The sequence below is a fragment of the Leptodactylus fuscus genome, chromosome 8 (assembly GCF_031893055.1).
Source record: "Leptodactylus fuscus isolate aLepFus1 chromosome 8, aLepFus1.hap2, whole genome shotgun sequence".
Classification (NCBI taxonomy): Eukaryota; Metazoa; Chordata; class Amphibia; order Anura; family Leptodactylidae; genus Leptodactylus; species Leptodactylus fuscus.
The window spans coordinates 27742303-27759373 of record NC_134272.1 but is presented as its reverse complement, the minus strand read 5'-3'; the positions used below and the strand labels follow the sequence as shown (position 1 = coordinate 27759373).

General features: G+C 41.3%; 1 protein-coding gene across 2 annotated transcripts in view; it reads right to left on the bottom strand.

Moving 5' to 3' along the window:
- Positions 1 to 17071, bottom strand: part of LOC142216862 (voltage-gated delayed rectifier potassium channel KCNH8-like) — a 322754-nt gene that overhangs the window by 6383 nt on the left and 299300 nt on the right. For both annotated transcript variants that reach the window (XM_075284942.1, XM_075284943.1), the window contains exon 12: positions 14741 to 15078. In XM_075284942.1, the coding sequence (XP_075141043.1) occupies positions 14741 to 15078 (338 nt within the window). The remainder of the gene's footprint in view (positions 1 to 14740; positions 15079 to 17071) is intronic.

The following is a 17071-nucleotide window of genomic DNA, read 5'->3' as shown; positions in this document are numbered from 1 at the left end:
CTTCCAGCAGGACAATGACCCAGAACATACAGCCAAGGCAACAAAGGAGTGGCTCAATAAGAAGCACATTAAAGTCATGGAGTGGCCTAACCAGTCTCCAGACCTTAATCCCATAGAAAACTTATGGAGGGAGATGAAGCTCCGAGTTGCCAAGCGACAGCCTCAAAATCTTAATGATTTAGAGATAGACAAAAATTCCCCCTGACATGTGCGCAAAAAATTAATCAACTACAAAAAACGTCTGACTACCGTGTGTGCCAACAAGGGTTTTGCCACCAAGTATTAAGTCTTGTTTGCCAGAGGGATCAAATACTTATTTCTCAATGCAAAATGCAAATACATTTATAAAATTTATATAATGTGATTTTCTGGATTTTATTTTTGATATTCTATCTCTCACTATTAAAATTGATCTACCCTTAAAATTATAGACTGTTCATGTCTTTGTCAGTGGGCAAACTTACAGAATCAGCAAGGGGTCAAATACTTATTTCCTTCACTGTAGGAATGATATTCAGGCACAGCTTGTGATATGATCTGAATTATGTATAGTACAGGTATTTAGGCATGATGTGATTGTATTATTTGGTCTGTGTAGGACACAGGAACGGTTTTCTAGACAGTTTTTGCTCTGTAAATTATAATACATAATAATAACACATGTAAGATATGGCATAATGACGAATATTCAATGTACTGGTACAATCCTGTTGGCTATATTATGCAGAGGCCTATAGGTAATTATTATGCGAGGCTCCATATAATACTGCAGACACATGTACTGGGTTAAAGCCGTCAAACCTCTTTTGTTACTTTATAACAGATTACATTGTGTATTAATACCGCCGTATAGTCATATCATTCTGCAACAAAAGAAAAGGTTTCTGACATTATTTGCAGAACATAAATATTAAACTTCCAAGTGGATTGAACCATTCAGGAAAATTACGGCACTTCAGCAGGCAAGTGAAGGAGCTTGTAGAGTAACAACATTTCATGAACATACACTCACCGGCCACTTTATTAGGTACACCGTGCTAGTAACGGGTTGGACCCCCTTTTGCCTTCAGAACTGCCTCAATTCTTCGTGGCATAGATTCAACAAGGTGCTGGAAGCATTCCTCAGAGATTTTGGTCCATATTGACATGATGGCATCACACAGTTGCCGCAGATTTGTCGGCTGCACATCCATGATGCGAATCTCCCGTTCCACCACATCCCAAAGATGCTCTATTGGATTGAGATCTGGTGACTGTGGAGGCCATTGGAGTACAGTGAACTCATTGTCATGTTCAAGAAACCAGTCTGAGATGATTCCAGCTTTATGACATGGCATTGCATTATCCTGCTGAAAGTAGCCATCAGATGTTGGGTACATTGTGGTCATAAAGGGATGGACATGGTCAGCAACAATACTCAGGTAGGCTTTGGTGTTGCAACGATGCTCAATTGGTACCAAGGGGCCCAAAGAGTGCCAAGAAAATATTCCCCACACCATGACACAACCACCACCAGCCTGAACCGTTGATACAAGGCAGGATGGATCCATGCTTTCATGGTGTTGACGCCAAATTCTGACCCTACCATCCGAATGTCGCAGCAGAAATCGAGACTCATCAGACCAGGCAACGTTTTTCCAATCTTCAATTGTCCAATTTCGATGAGTTTGTGCAAATTGTAGCCTTAGTTTCCTGTTCTTAGCTGAAAGGAGTGGCACCCGGTGTGGTCTTCTGCTGCTGTAGCCCATCTGCCTCAAAGTTGGACGTACTGTGCGTTCAGAGATGCTCTTCTGGCTACCTTGGTTGTAACGGGTGGCTATTTGAGTCACTGTTGCCTTTCTATCAGCTCGAACCAGTCTGGCCATTCTCCTCTGACCTCTGGCATCAACAACGCATTTCCGCCCACAGAACTGCCGCTCACTGGATGTTTTTTCTTTTTCGGACCATTCTCTGTAAACCCTAGAGATGGTTGTGCGTGAAAATCCCAGTAGATCAGCAGTTTCTGAAATACTCAGACCAGCCCTTCTGGCACCAACAACCATGCCACGTTCAAAGGCACTCAAATCACCTTTCTTCCCCATACTGATGCTCGGTTTGAACTGCAGGAGATTGTCTTGACCATGTCTACATGCCTAAATGCACTGAGTTGCCGCCATGTGATTGGCTGATTAGAAATTAAGTGTTAACGAGCAGTTGGACAGGTGTACCTAATAAAGTGGCCGGTGAGTGTACAATTCAGAACACATTTCTACTCCTTTAAGTAGAGGCATCTTTAAAGGGGTTGCCCTGCCACAACAAATTAATGTCATATTGGGACCACACTTATCTTGAGAATTGGGGTATTTTGCAAAGGGGCAGCTGATCGGACAGTGTGAATTTAAATGGAGCAGGACTCTGTCAAAACAGCCGGTTCTGAAGGTCGGTGGGGGTCCCAGCAGTGAGTCACCCACCAATTACACCTATCCTGTGTACCACTTTAAGGCCCCTGGTTCACATCAGCGTTTGGGTTTCCGTTCAAGGAGTCTGCTTGGGGACCTCACAATGGAAAACCTATACACATTAAAAAGCAGTTACCTGGGAAACATGTGGACCCCATAGATTATAATGGGGTCCGTGTTGTTTCTGCTCTGTGTCCGCACGAAACATGCGGAGAGAAAAGTACTTAAACCAGCACTTTTCTGTCCGCATGTTTCGTGTGGACACTGAGCAGAAACCACACAGACCCCATTATAGTCTATGGGGTCCGCATGTTTCCTAAAGCATATAGAGACCCTTCGAATAGATACCCGGACACTGATGTGAACCAGGCCTAAGATGCTGGATAAGAATGTTTCCCAACATGTGTCTCTCTCCAGATTTTGGAAAATTACAACTCCCAACATGGTGGCGTGGTTTTGAAAAGTCACAAAATATGGACTGTAGCAATTGCCATGTCCCTGCTGCCATGGCTGCTGAGTTACACTTATTATGAGTTGTCTCTATTAAAAGCTAAAATTGGGATTGGAGAGAGAAAGAGAATTATAAGGGATTCCATCACATACATTACCACTCCTTAAAGGGGTATTCCCAACTCGCTTATTCACCAACCTGCATGCTGCGTGCTCTGTTCACTTCCTGGATTCTCAGTGAATTGGTGGGCGGGGTTTCACTTGCTGTCTCCCAGACAAAGCCATCTCTGCTATCTCTCTATAGCAGTACAAGTTTGCAGTCAGTAATGAGGGATGGTTGTAAATAAATTAGCACAGTATCACTGGAAGATGCACAATATGAAGCTAATGTAGCAGTGCTGGATTTGATAGGTGATGATAATCCCAACTTTACATGCTATAGGAACAAGAGTCAGCTTGCAATAAACTCTGTGTTAGGTCTGTATTTACATAAAGAGGTATCAGACACCCTATCTCAGCCCTTATCAGCAAAATTGAATTCGCTGACTGATAACTGGAAGAGGGAGATAAACGGCTCAGAAATACAAGCTGCTCCAAGCACTCAGCTCCCCCTCCCCTATCTCCCCTATTTAGAAAAAGTCTTAAATCCACATAAACTAGCAGTATAGATAGGATCCTTGAGATGGGACAACCCCTTTAAATGATTCTCCACTAGGTTGGGCAAAATGAACGCATGCATTCTGTGAGCTTGAAGAATAATATGTATAGAAATCACATTACTTGGACATAAAGTTTAGAAGGGAGATACAAGTATTTACATCCAGCGTCCAATTGTCTCCGGTAAGTTCAGACGTTGGGGAAAAAAAAATTCTGCAAATCCACATCAAATCTATTGTAGCTTGTATAATAAAAAGTGAAATGCTCGGCAAATCCACAACTATTGTGTACTCTAGTGTCTGGCCCCCGGGGCAAATTCATGTATGACAGCCCTCTAAGTCTTTGTCACCAATCCCCATGATCCCATTTGTTTATACAGGATCATCCCCTTTACAGCTATAATCCCAAAGATGCCCAGGGACTGAGGAACGTTAGAAAATGGCCTATTGTATTGTATGGTTATCTGTATTTCAAAACCCTGGAAATTTGGATAACCCTTCCTGTCAGTTTTTGCGCTATTGTAGAGTGCAGCAGGGTCAGCAATCCCCTCATTAACAAGTTTCCAGCCTGATGAAGGGTCCTTGTGCACCCTGAAATACGTTACAGGATCACAGCCATTGTGGCTCGTCCTGCCTCTTGCAGCATGGTGGATGTTAGTGGCTGCACATGAGTTGGCAGTATATGCTGTGTTTGACCCAGAAACAATAACCCTGGTCGGCCGCGTTTGTCTTAAGGTTTAGATTAGGTGACACCGTACATTGCCTTTAAATCAGGTAACAGTATAATACAAAACACTACATGTGCTCAGTTCTTTCAATAATATTTCCATGTAAATACAGAACTCCTATATATACTGATATATATATATATATATATATATATATATATATATATATATATATACCCGTATATGATGGATACACAACACAGTATATATTTTTGTACCAGGGATTATAGTTATGTTAATGTATTCTTAGATTGCTGCAATTTTATTGTATTTTTGTATTCACTGACCCACATGTACTGCCAAGTATAATAATATAAAAGGCAACCTACATCTATGACTACAAGTGGGTCATTGGAAGGGTCACTATTTATATGTAACCCATTAACTACTGTTATTTTAGGATGTAATTTAGGACACAGGATATTCAGGTTACAGCGGCTACAGCTGAAAATGTTTGCAGTTTTATATTGTAGAGAGCAGTATTAATGGCAACCACTTCAATATAGGTGAGAGATTTCAGGGACTTGAATCTGCCATACAGGCAGGAGCCTCACATGCATCAAAAACATGTGGCGTTTTCCAGTTCCGGCAAAGTGGATGGGATTCAAGTGAATGCCATCCGCACATTGCAGAAAAATACCCACAGCGGAAATTATGCGGTTTGCAAAAGCATCACGTTCTGATAAAAACCGTCATCATGATAACATAGCAGGTCATAGATTAAACCCAACAAAAATGAAATCCAATGTTCTAATTCTTTAAATTCCAGAACATTGCGTATATGCATGCCTAGGCCAGCAGGGGGCAGCAAAGAGGAACAGCAGTTGATGCTGAAAACAAAGTAGATGCAGAATCAGACTGACCATTGAACTTTTACTTGGGCAGAGCGTGAATTAATATGCATGCTGGAAGTAGAGGCGCCCCTGGTTGCCTGGCTGCATAGAGAGCAGAACATTGCTAGAATATGTCTAAAACGCACAATAAACACTGCACAAAATAATCACGGTCTAGACTGACGCCTATCCAAAAGCCAAGACACAGACATAAAGAATCCTGGATATTTCCTCGTCTCCGATGGCCACTTGCCATGCTGTATTTGCTTGCAGTGATTAGTGTATTGGTTATATGCAGGCAGCAATCCCTCCGATAACGCCGCTTGCGGTTTTTCTATAGTGAAGCGCTCGGCTGTTTACTTACAGAACGATTTCTGGCTGGTAGTTATGGTAACCATCTACAATGCCTTCTCTCTTACTCTGCCGCTTGAGTAATTCGACTTTATGGTTTTGTTGTGAATAATTAGACAGCCATGAAATATTGTATATTTGGGAATCAAGCCGAGAATAATTGGCGCGGAGAATCTGACCACGACTCCTCAAAAGAGACATCTTACTGTTGGAGGAAATACTTAACCCTAGCATTACATGGATAGAGGAGACGTAGAAGAACTGCATCTATTCTAGTACAATGGGAAGATGTCAGACCCCTGGGCGAGGCATCTTGGGGCCACTGATGTCATGCCATTATGTAGCCAGGGCGTAGGGTCTCGAACCTGTGTATGTGACAGACACCTAGGAAATAAAGTTATAGGTCAACCTGCCAGGGACTCGGATTCAGTGAATCTGTGCATGAGCATTGACGTGGAGAATAAGACGTAACGTGCGTCTGCCTGTGGGGTTAAGCACATTCATCTTGCCAGATCATAAAGGGTGCCCACAATCATCCAGATGATGGCGTCCATTTTCTTTTTTTATGTAGATTGTGAGCCCCATATAGGGATATTGGGCTCCCTATATGGGATCACAATGTAAATTTTTTTTCTCTATGTAGGGCAAACACGGAGACAACATACAAACTCCTTGCAGATGTTGTTCCTGGTGGGATTTGAACCCAGGACTTCAGCGCTGCAAGGCTGCAGTGCTAACCACTGAGCCACCATGTTGCCCCTCCATGGTGTCCATTTTCTGCTTTGGCTCCTGTCTTCTGCTGAACCACGGCTGTACCAGGCAATAGTTCTCCTGCTGGGACAACCAGTGACTGAAAATGATGTCAGACCTGACGGCCTAGGTGTAACAGGTAAGCCACCATTGACTGGAGGTCAAACTTTCCATACAGCATAAAGAATAGTGGGGAACCCTCGGACCAGTCACAGCAACTTAAAAATATATATTTAGAAGACGTGTTAGATTAGAAAACCCATAATAAATATCCTATTAGAGAATTCTGAATATTAATACGAGGATAGGTCATCAGTTTATGATCGGCGATGATCCAAAATCTGAACCCCGAGAATGCCTGTGCCAACAAGTAACACGAGCAATATTGCAAATCCCCAGAAATACAGCGGCGGCTTTGAAGCCATGAAGATAAACCATTAGCCATGAGCCTTGTTTGCGGACTAAGGTTTATCTTCTCGGGCTCTTGTTTGTGTTCTGGTGACATTTTTCCTGACTATGCTCCAGCCTTGTCCTTTGGATTGTCTGTCTGGTGTCTGTTCTTTACTCCTGGTCTGTCTCTTGCCTTTGTCTGTCTGTCTCTCGTCCTCTGAGCTGTCACACTCCTGACCATTTTCTGATGACAACCCTTGGCTCTGAGTCTGACAACGCTACTGCTATATCGGCGCTACCTCTTCTAATCTGCCACTATTGTGGACTGTGTCCTTTGCATCTCCTTCTAGCAAAGTCCACACATCAGATGGAGTTAGAAGTGAAGATTGGGGTTACCTTAGGTTTTGCATGGACTGGGCCAAGTGGATTATGGTTTGCAGACTCCATCTACCCCTCTGACAAGCCCCTTTCCCAAACACCCCTCCCGAGCCCATAGATACGTGTTGTAGAGGTTATTGGAAGTTTAATGGCTGTGAAGTGAATTAACCTGGGCATAAGAACAAAAGGCTGTGATTGTGAAGTGGCTATTAGCCGAGTATAATGAATTACTGGAATAAGACCTCCTGACTCCGGGGTGGTAGTGAGCCACGTGTCCTTACACTACACAGAAGACTTCAAGTATCGAGTGCTGGTAATGAAGTAGTGACACAAGGTCACAAGAGAGTCAGCTCTTCAGTCATGGTTCCCGTACCCCAAGAATAATGTAGATTTTTATTTTTACAGAAAATCTTTTTTGTAAAGGACACCTTACCCATCATTATCAGTGTTGGATCACGATGACCACGGGTGTCAGTAAAAGGTGTCCTTTACAAAAAAAAATCTCTAAAAATAAAAATCTACATTATTCTCGGAGCAGTGGAGCCGTGACTGAAGAGCTGACTCTCTTGTGACCTTGTGTCACTGCTTCATTACCAGCACTCGATACTTGAAGTCTTCTGCATAGTGTAAGGACACGTGGCTCACTACCACCCCGGAGTCAGGATGCCTTATTCCCAGTAATTCATTATACTCGGCTAATAGGCACTTCACAATCACAGCCTTTTGTTTTTATGCCCAGGTTAATTCACTTCACAACCATTAAACTTCCAATAACCTCTACAACACGTATAGAAGATAAACCTTAGTTAGGAAACAAGGCTCATGGCTAATGGATTATCTTTATTACCCCAAAGCCGCCACTGTATAGCAGTATTTCCGTGGATTTGCAGCGCTGCTCGTACATGAAGGCACACACACTCTCCAGGTTCGGGTGTTGGATCACCACATATCCCATATTGATGACCTATCCTCATAATAAGACTCTTTTGTATAATAGGATATTTGAAAATCCGTTTTCTAAACTAACAAGTCTTCTAAATATATATTTTAAGTTGCTATGACTGGTCGGAGGGCCCCCCACTCTATTTTCTTTATGCTGTATGGAAAGTTTGACCTCTAGTCCATTACTATATTACTATATGCTCAATATCAGACACATTTTCTTCACAGCTCCTTTCTAGGAGAAAACTTTTCCATGAGATGACTTTGTGTATAAAGATAAACATTGACAAGTTTTGTTAAATGTTTTTTTTTTCTACAGGATGAGAACAGGTATCTTATCCCTTTGGGTCCATTGCTGGGAACCCCAGTGATTATGAGAATGGGGTTGACAAATGCCCTACGTGAATGGAGTCATGTTAACCAGCATGACCATAATTCCACTTACTCCTATGGCACTTCAGTAATGGTGATCTCTGGCGCGTCCATATTAGGTGAATGGAGTGGTCGTCACTCATGCACGCCTCTATTCATTATTCATGGGATTCATGGGGCGCATGTAGGAACCTCCTTTCTTGTGATCACTAGGGTTGAACGTCAACGTTTGCAATATAGTCACTTAATTTAAAGGCGTTAATAAAACATAAAAAGACTTATGCTTAAGAATGGTCATCATTGTTTGATATATGGAGTCTTAACCCTTGGCACCCCCACTGATCAGCTTCATTGATTACACAGGTAAGTCAGCTCATCCAGCTTGGCTTTGCCCAATAGTACAGTACGGTAAGTTCCATTTAGCAGATGCAGCTACTGGTACAGATGGGCCATTGTGCCTGTGTTAACAATGAAGATGACATGTCAAATCCAGGAGTGTATTTAGCAGAAAGGAGAAGTATAAGTGCGTCTTTTATATTTCCCATTTCTTTTGAAGCCAATAGTATTCCCATCTACTTCCTTAGGTGATCAAAGACATGGGTATTCTCCTTTCAGCCATAAAAAGCTTAGATGAGAATATCCTTTTAATATCTGTTTACATCAAATAATTTGAAATGGAAAATATTTTGCAGTAAAAATTATTATTGCCAAAGCCAGGTCTGGTTTTGCATTATATTTGGCCAGGAAAATCTCTTGCTTGTCATAGCAAATCGTACATATATCCCTACTTGGGTAACCTGAGGTCATATAATTGTATTCATCGCCACTGACATTGACTCTTACTCCAGGCTATTTTGCAGGACCCATTTCTTTCAAAAAGCAAAGTCACATGGAAATTCAAAGTGCACTGAAAATGGTCAATAACAAGCATTGCCTGGTGTATAGGCACAATGTAGAAGGTACATGAGAACTGCTGGAAACCAAACCTCCAATGATAACAAAAGTATAGTATGTATACTATAGTCTTATAAAATACAGCATAGTACGCTGTCTTATAGAAAAGTATACTGACTTATAAAATACAGTATAAATGTGTTATCTTATAGAATATAGTATAGTCTTATTAAAAAGATTATAGTAATTAATCTTATTTATAGAACTACGCAAAAGTATGTTATCTCATAGAATATAATGTATGTTACCTTACAAAATACAGCATGGTATGTTATATAATAAAGTCTGTTATATAACATAGTATGTTGTCTTATAAAATACAGTATAGTATGCTATCCTATATAATATAGTGTAGTATGTTGTCTTATAGTATACACCAGGGGTCTTCAAACTTTTTAAACAGGGGGCCCATTCACTGTCCCTCAGACTATTGGAGGGTCGAAATATAGTTTAAAAAAAAAAAACTATGAACAAATTCCTCCCCACACAGTATTAAATGCTCCACAGTAGCCCCCTCCCCACACAGTATTGAATGCTCCACAGTAGCCCCCCTCCCCACATAGTATTAAATGCTCCACAGTAGCCCCCCTCCCCACACAATATTAAATGCTCCACAGTAGCCCCCCTCCCCACACAATATTAAATGCTCCACAGTAGCCCCCTCCCCACACAGTATTAAATGCTCCACAGTAGCCCCCCCTCCCCACACAATATTAAATGCTCCACAGTAACCCCCCCTCCCCACACAATATTAAATGATCCACAGTAGCCCTCCTACATACACACACAATTATACTTTTCCTAAAGTTCCAGGAAGAGCCGCCAGGCATCCTCCTCCTTCAGACTGCAGGCACTGGTTACTTAAGTCATCGCGCCTGTGCCGGGGAAGAGGTCACACTTGCAGTCAGTGTAGGCCACAGTGTAGTGAGCAATCCGGGTGATGGCCATCACGGCCCTAGGAGCTTCATTATAGGTACACCCCTGCCGATGGGGTGTCCTCGGCAGGCTGCATATGGCCTTAGTTTGAGGAACCCTGGTATACACTATAGAATGCATTTTATCTTATACAATAGAGTATAGTATCCTATATAATATAGTATGCTGACTTATAGTATGTTATCTTTTAGAATATAGTATATTATCTTGACTTACTGTTATTATATTATGATGAAGTAGTAGTATACATCTGCACCAAGACCTTAATGTAAACTTTCCAACCCAAAAACTGCACCGCTGGTTTTTGTAGTGATATAGGGCACACTGAGGCGGTATCATACGTGATAGGCTTAGATACCCTGCTCCGAAAACAAAAGAAAAGCTGCCAACTATGATGTATATTTCTGCTAAGTATCTCTGACAAATGTAATATTAATTGCACCATGTAGACCGGAGTGCAGGTTTCTTGTACATCTGTATGCAGCACCGCGGACCAGGCCTCACCGATAACCAACCTTATGAAATATATATATTCCAGTTATAAAATCCAGAACATACTGTACATACGGTATTACACAGGAGCAATAATACCCCACAGTCATAAATTCAACCTCAATTTACATCATAAATAATAAGGCATCCCCATCTAATGTAATTGTTTGTACTTTCCCAGCCTTTCTCCAACGTCATACATCTGAGAGCGTTATATGTCAGAGGCTATGGAGATTGGAAGGAACATACACAAACAGCCATAAATATTCATGTTTGCTTAGACACGAAGCTTCCTCCTTGCGGACGATGCCCGGCTGCGCCCTGTGCATGTTGATCCTAGCAGCTGCAGGTCGGATCCAAGGCTCTCGATTTGCTGATTTTTTTTTAAATTCTATTATTACTTGAATTATTTATCAGATTCCGTCAGGTGAACTTTGACGCCTACAACTCTCCCCAAATTTATTTCCTACAGTCCTCTGACCACAAACATCAGTCATTGCACATAATAATGATATCGCTGCATCCTGATTTCCATAGAAATATTTAGAATTGGAAATTACTTTGAACAGGAGAATGAAGGTTTTTTTTTTTTTGTTTTGTTTTTTTTTATATGTAGCTGCTGCCCTATTCTGCTCAAGATCAATAAGAGAGCGAGAATATGTCAGCGCTTCAGTACTGCGGGGTGCGAGTGAGGGCCTATGCGTCCCCTCTTCAATCTACTCTCGGTTGTTTATGTTCTCAGGGCCGTGAGGAGCATCCAAGTGGAGCAATTATGTAGAGATCAGGATGTAGGTGCAAGTGCTCGGGATGGAGAAGAGACTTATCCGGCAAGGTTGTATCAATAGCAGCTTGTTTGTATGTGAAGAGACTCGACTTATGGAGTTGATTTTGATGCTCAAATACTGCACCGGGTTTCATTTAACACCACCAAAGCTGATGTATATCCTTCACTGAGCGGCTACGTAACGGAGGTATATTTGTTGTGGTGTTGTGAGCTCCAATCAGTGGCAACCAGTGTCAGAGCTCAAAATCGCACCCCTTGTCTGCTCCTTCTTGACACTACCCTCCTGACAGTACAGTCTAAATAGTATATCAGACACCAAAAATACCAGCATTGATTGCTCTGGAATGGTGGGGGGCTAGAGAAAAAAATTCTAACTGTTCCAGAATCAGTGGAATAACAACAGTGTCAAGTTAAACTTTGCTACATATGTGCCTTGCACAGGAATCATGGCACGTGCAAGTATTCTGCCCCCTTCAAGCAGCTCATCAGCAAGTGTCCTGCGGTTTGACCCCTCCAGGGTTATCAATTGAACTTGATAACCCTTTTAAAGTTTGTTGCAGCTGTTTAACTCATTAAGTGTCCAGTTAAATTTTGCTATGTTTGTCGACCCTTAAGAAAATAATATGTGTAAACTAATAGCTCTGCTTGTGTTCAAAGGCAATAAATACCCCTCATTGGGGAAGGGGGGGGGTCAGGTTTGGGGTACATACAATTTAGGCAAATTGTCTTGTAAAATACGTTCCCATCTAATTACAAGTGGATTTAAATTGACAGGCTTGTATGTAAATGGGTCAACCTTAACAATGTGATGCCTGTGTGATGGGTTGTATGTTTTTGTACATTCTGCCGCACATAAAAGCGGGAAACTATCTTGTTCGCGTATCACGCTGTGTAGATAATACACTCATTTCCTTTATTCTTTCTCCAGATTACAATGTATCAGCAGCTTTGTTGTATGACTGATTTGTATTCAGCGAGTCTTGTAGGTAACAGTAGCGTGCGTGTTTCTTTCATCGCTGATTTTCAGGCTTTGTCTTAGATAACAATAAAAAGCTTCTGAACCTGGCAGAATCCTCTAGGAAATACACAGAATTTTACATCATAACTTGTGAGTGAAATACATTTCAAAAGAAACTCAATGTATTGTAGTGGCAACTAATGTAGTTGTTATAGGTATGGGGAGAAAGAAATGGATTGTATAAAATGTCTCAAATATGAAAGTATTATAGGAAATAAATTGTTCCGTCCACAGTTCCTAGTATGCCGAACATTATCATTTATATATTTCAGTGTCAGGAACGACTAAACTGTAGCTTTAAACATGAAGGCAATATATGAAATAAGATAATCGGTATGCATATCCTAACCCAATAAATGAAAGACTAACACGAGGCAAATAACCAAACTGATTCCAAAAACCTGAAGAAAGTGTATAGAATGAAGGCGTCCGTATATCCTAACCCCAATACATAAGACTACAATGACCACAGTGCAGCCTCAAACATCTGTGTTTGTTATTGCATTCGGGGAGTCCACTTGAGAACACCCCCCCCCCCCCCCCCCCGAATTGAATACCAAACACATTAAAAAGCGGTGAGCAATGAAAGTACACGGACCCCCTAGAGCAGGGGTAGGGAACGTCCGGCTCTCCAGCTGTTGCAAAACTACAACTCCCAGCATGCATACTTGCTCTGCTGTTCTTGCAACTCCAATGGAAGTGATTGCAACATGTTGGGAGTTGTAGTTTCACAGCAGCTGAAGAGCCGAAGGTCCCGTACCCATGCCCTAGACTATAATGGGGTCTGTGTGTTTTCCGCGCGGTGTCTGCACGGAACATGCAGAGAGAAAAGTGCTACTTGAATTACTTTTCTCTCCATGTGTTTGGTGTGGAAAACACGCAAAAGACGGGCTGGTTGAGGAGCGACCACACACCTTAGCCCAAAGGTGTTCTTATAATGGTCAGATGAGGTGTCTATCCTTTGAACTTTTATTCCACATGAAGTCTAATGGTCTGGTAAGGTTACTGAACAAGACAAGTAAGTTTAACCCACACAACACCCCAGTGAGATACCTAAGTAGAAATAATGGGGGAAACAAAAAAAAGTGGATTGCTTCATTATGGGTTTTCCTGTAAATGCCAAGTCTGTATCTTGTTGGCCCATTTTCCTACATCTAAACTGTATAATTTTCTACATGTCATATCCGTATTCCATATCATTGGCTGTTGGAAAATGCCATTGTTTCCAAAAAGGGGTTGTCAATAATTAACAAAATGGTTGGTGGTCTTAACTTTGAGCTTGTGGGTCCCAATTCAATATCTTATAGGGTCCCGCGTCCCATAAGCCATGAAGGACACGTTATTGGAAGATTTCTCATCGAAAATTGGTTACTAGAGTAAATGGGGTTATGTTAGTGGGTCCAGTAATAGTTACCTACAGTGTTTGCCAAAAGTTGAGTCAACTTTAATCCATTTCAACTGGCTGCAAGTGTGATTTAGTTATTGCCACCACCTGTTAGGTGCTTCAGGTAAGTAACAGGTGCTGTTAATTACACAAATTAGAGAAGCATCACATGATTTTTCAAACAGTGACAATACTTTTGTCCACCCCCTTTTTTATGTTTGCTGTGGAATTATATCCACTTTGGCTTTTTGACAATTCTTTTTGTGGTTTTCCATTGCAAGCAAATTAAATGAAGATATTAATACCAAAGAGTTTGTGCTTACAATCATTTTCTGGAAGAAAATGAGTATTATCTGACAGAATTGCAGGGGTGCCAATACTCAGCTGGAGCTGAGGACTAGAATAGAAATGTTCATACCTAAATTTTGTGGGCCGTGGCAGTACCAAATTCCTATAGTTTTGATACATTTTAACACCGTAAAACTTCAACAAAAATTTACGTTACCTGTATTCAGTGAGTCAGTTTCAATATGGAGATACCAAATTTGTATAGTTTTTTTTTTTTTTTTTTACATTTTAACCTCTTAAAAAATTTAGATTTGGCACTTTAAACTTTCATGTAAGGGAACTGAATAAGGAGTCTTTTTTGCAGGGCCAGATGTACTTTTTATCTATACCATTTTAGAGAATGTCTTATGTTTTGATCTCTTTTTATCACATTTTTTGATGGCGGTGAAATAGCAAAAACGTGAGTGCCTATCGGTACTACAACAACTAGCATTGCGTCTCCCGAGAGACAGACTTCTGGCATTATGAAACCATATATTTGGTGCAGTCAATCTTCACCGTACTCATTGTCAGTACAATCTATAGACTCAACTTACCTGGGACTTAGCACAGGTGGAACATTGATATTGAAAGCAGGAAGTTGAAGTTTGCAAGGTCTTCCCCCATCGCCAGCTGGGAACTTGCCCTTTTCACTTGGTCCAAGGATGTCTCCGAAGCTCTTGTCAGCTCTCTTAGTGGGAGTTTTAAAAGCCCGTGGTGTCAGAGGAGATAGCATTGGAGAGCTGTATGGTTTAGGCACCTTTAGCGTTGAATCCACTGGGCTCACTCCTCTTGGACTAACCGGCAAGGGACACTTCTCATCATCTTCAAACTCATCATCTTCCAGAATTGATGGAAGTTTCTGAATCAAACCGCCATTACTCTCATGATCGACCTGATAAAAAGATAATGGACAATGTGAGATTTTTTTTTCTTTTTGCATTTGGTGTTGGCTTTCTTTAAAGCTATTGTATTTGTATATTTTTTTAACTATTTGGGGAATGATATCATGCTTCCACCCCCATTACATTTTGATAAGTTACACCAGTTTAAATGATGTTTGAAACCTATGCCAGCTATGAGATGGTGCAGATTTTATTGCAAAGTGGACAACCCCATCGGAGAATGTGCCAAGACATGAGCCTTGTCATAAATGAAGGGCACAGAGATTATCAAGACTGGTGTACTAAATGCTAATCTTGAGGGGGCAACACGGTGGCTCAGTGGTTAGCACTGCAGCCTTGCAGTGCTGGAGTCCTGGGTTCAAATCCTGCCAATGACAACATCTGCAAGAAGTTTGTATGCTCTCCCTGTGGGGCTCACAATCTCCATAAAAAAAAATCTCCCCTATATATTTTTAAACATCATATATATTATGAGTAGTATTTAGCGAGTATCGGTACAGCAGCGATGCATTCCCTTAGTACTGGTTGTCTGTGGTCGTCCTGGATGTCAGACCCCCACAGATTTAATATTGATGGCCTATTCTAAGGACAGGACGTCAATCTTAGAAACCACATAACTCTTTTAACATCTATGGCAGTGGTTCTTAACCTTGTCTGAGGTACAGAACCCACCAGTTTCATATGCACATTCACCGAACCCTTCTTTATTGATAAATCAAATGATTTTTTTTTTCCAAATTCAAGACATAGGTATATGTTTTTTTTTTTTACTGGTACACAAAATGAACTGTGCATAGGGCCTAGGGTTCGATCGAACCCCGGTTAAGAACCACTGATCTATGGTCTATATTCTGGAAGATCAAAATTGAAGTGGTCTATGGCTAGCACTCCATTGTCTTCAAATTTGGAATTTTAACTCAAGAGGCCCATACCTTATTCGTGCACAGAAGCTCCCTGCTGTTTTGTCTATATCTGGGTATGCAACTGTGATATCACAAGAGTATTTCAGTCTGGTAGTCGAGATGGGTGAACCTCCGAGTATTCATTTTGTTTTGGCTTTGGGTGGTTCGCTCCCATGATTCATATTTGGGCAAAATTAATTTGTTAAAAGTAAGAGTTTACATTGGTGTAAAATATTGGGTATGACACTGTCAGGGTTCCTAGGACTCTGGTCCATTTCTACTACGACATCCCAATTCTGAGTCGGCATCAGTATGAGAGTGTTGAACGTATACTAGAAAGTGGATAACTTTTTGCTTTTAAAGAACATTTCTCATACTGAAACCAGATTATCCCTTGAACTAAATTGTAAAAGAGTGATTAGATTCAGTGTCATTGCAGAGGGACAAAGTCTTGCATACATTTAGCCAGGCTATGGATCTCAGAAGCCTATTGTTCCCTAACCGTGAGCTGAATAGGTTTATGTATAGATTTTCTTTTAGGACAGGATACATCTATAAATTGACACTGTAGAGTCTCCCGGACTAAAGGATATCAGCTAGGTCTTATAAGGAATATTGAGCAATGTCTAAGCAATCACACGTTCTGCACCTTAGATTGGTCCCACCAATTATTGTCATATAAGTGGCGTGCCACCAGGATGCAAAAAAAAGAACGCTTTGGCACCTTTATAACCAGTCTCCATTCTAGATTGGAGGTTATTTATTGCATCAGTTGATTTGTCACTAAATAGGGATTAATCGTATCTGTACAATTACCTTCCTAACATAGCTCCCTGCTGCCTCTGCTCAAACAATTCTCCGAGCAGAGTCATTCTGTATGGAGCAATTACATCCCCGCCAGCCCTTTGTGCTTCATTCTGGCAGTGGATCCATATCTTCATATAGGAGCTAAGTCTCAGAATACAGCTGCTTGATTGTGAAAGGGAAGGAGCTGGTGTGGCCGCAGCTCGTGATTGCCTTCTCCCAGCAGACTCCTGCTCGTGCTCAGCAGGGTAGCGCCAAATAACCGGCTCATGATTAC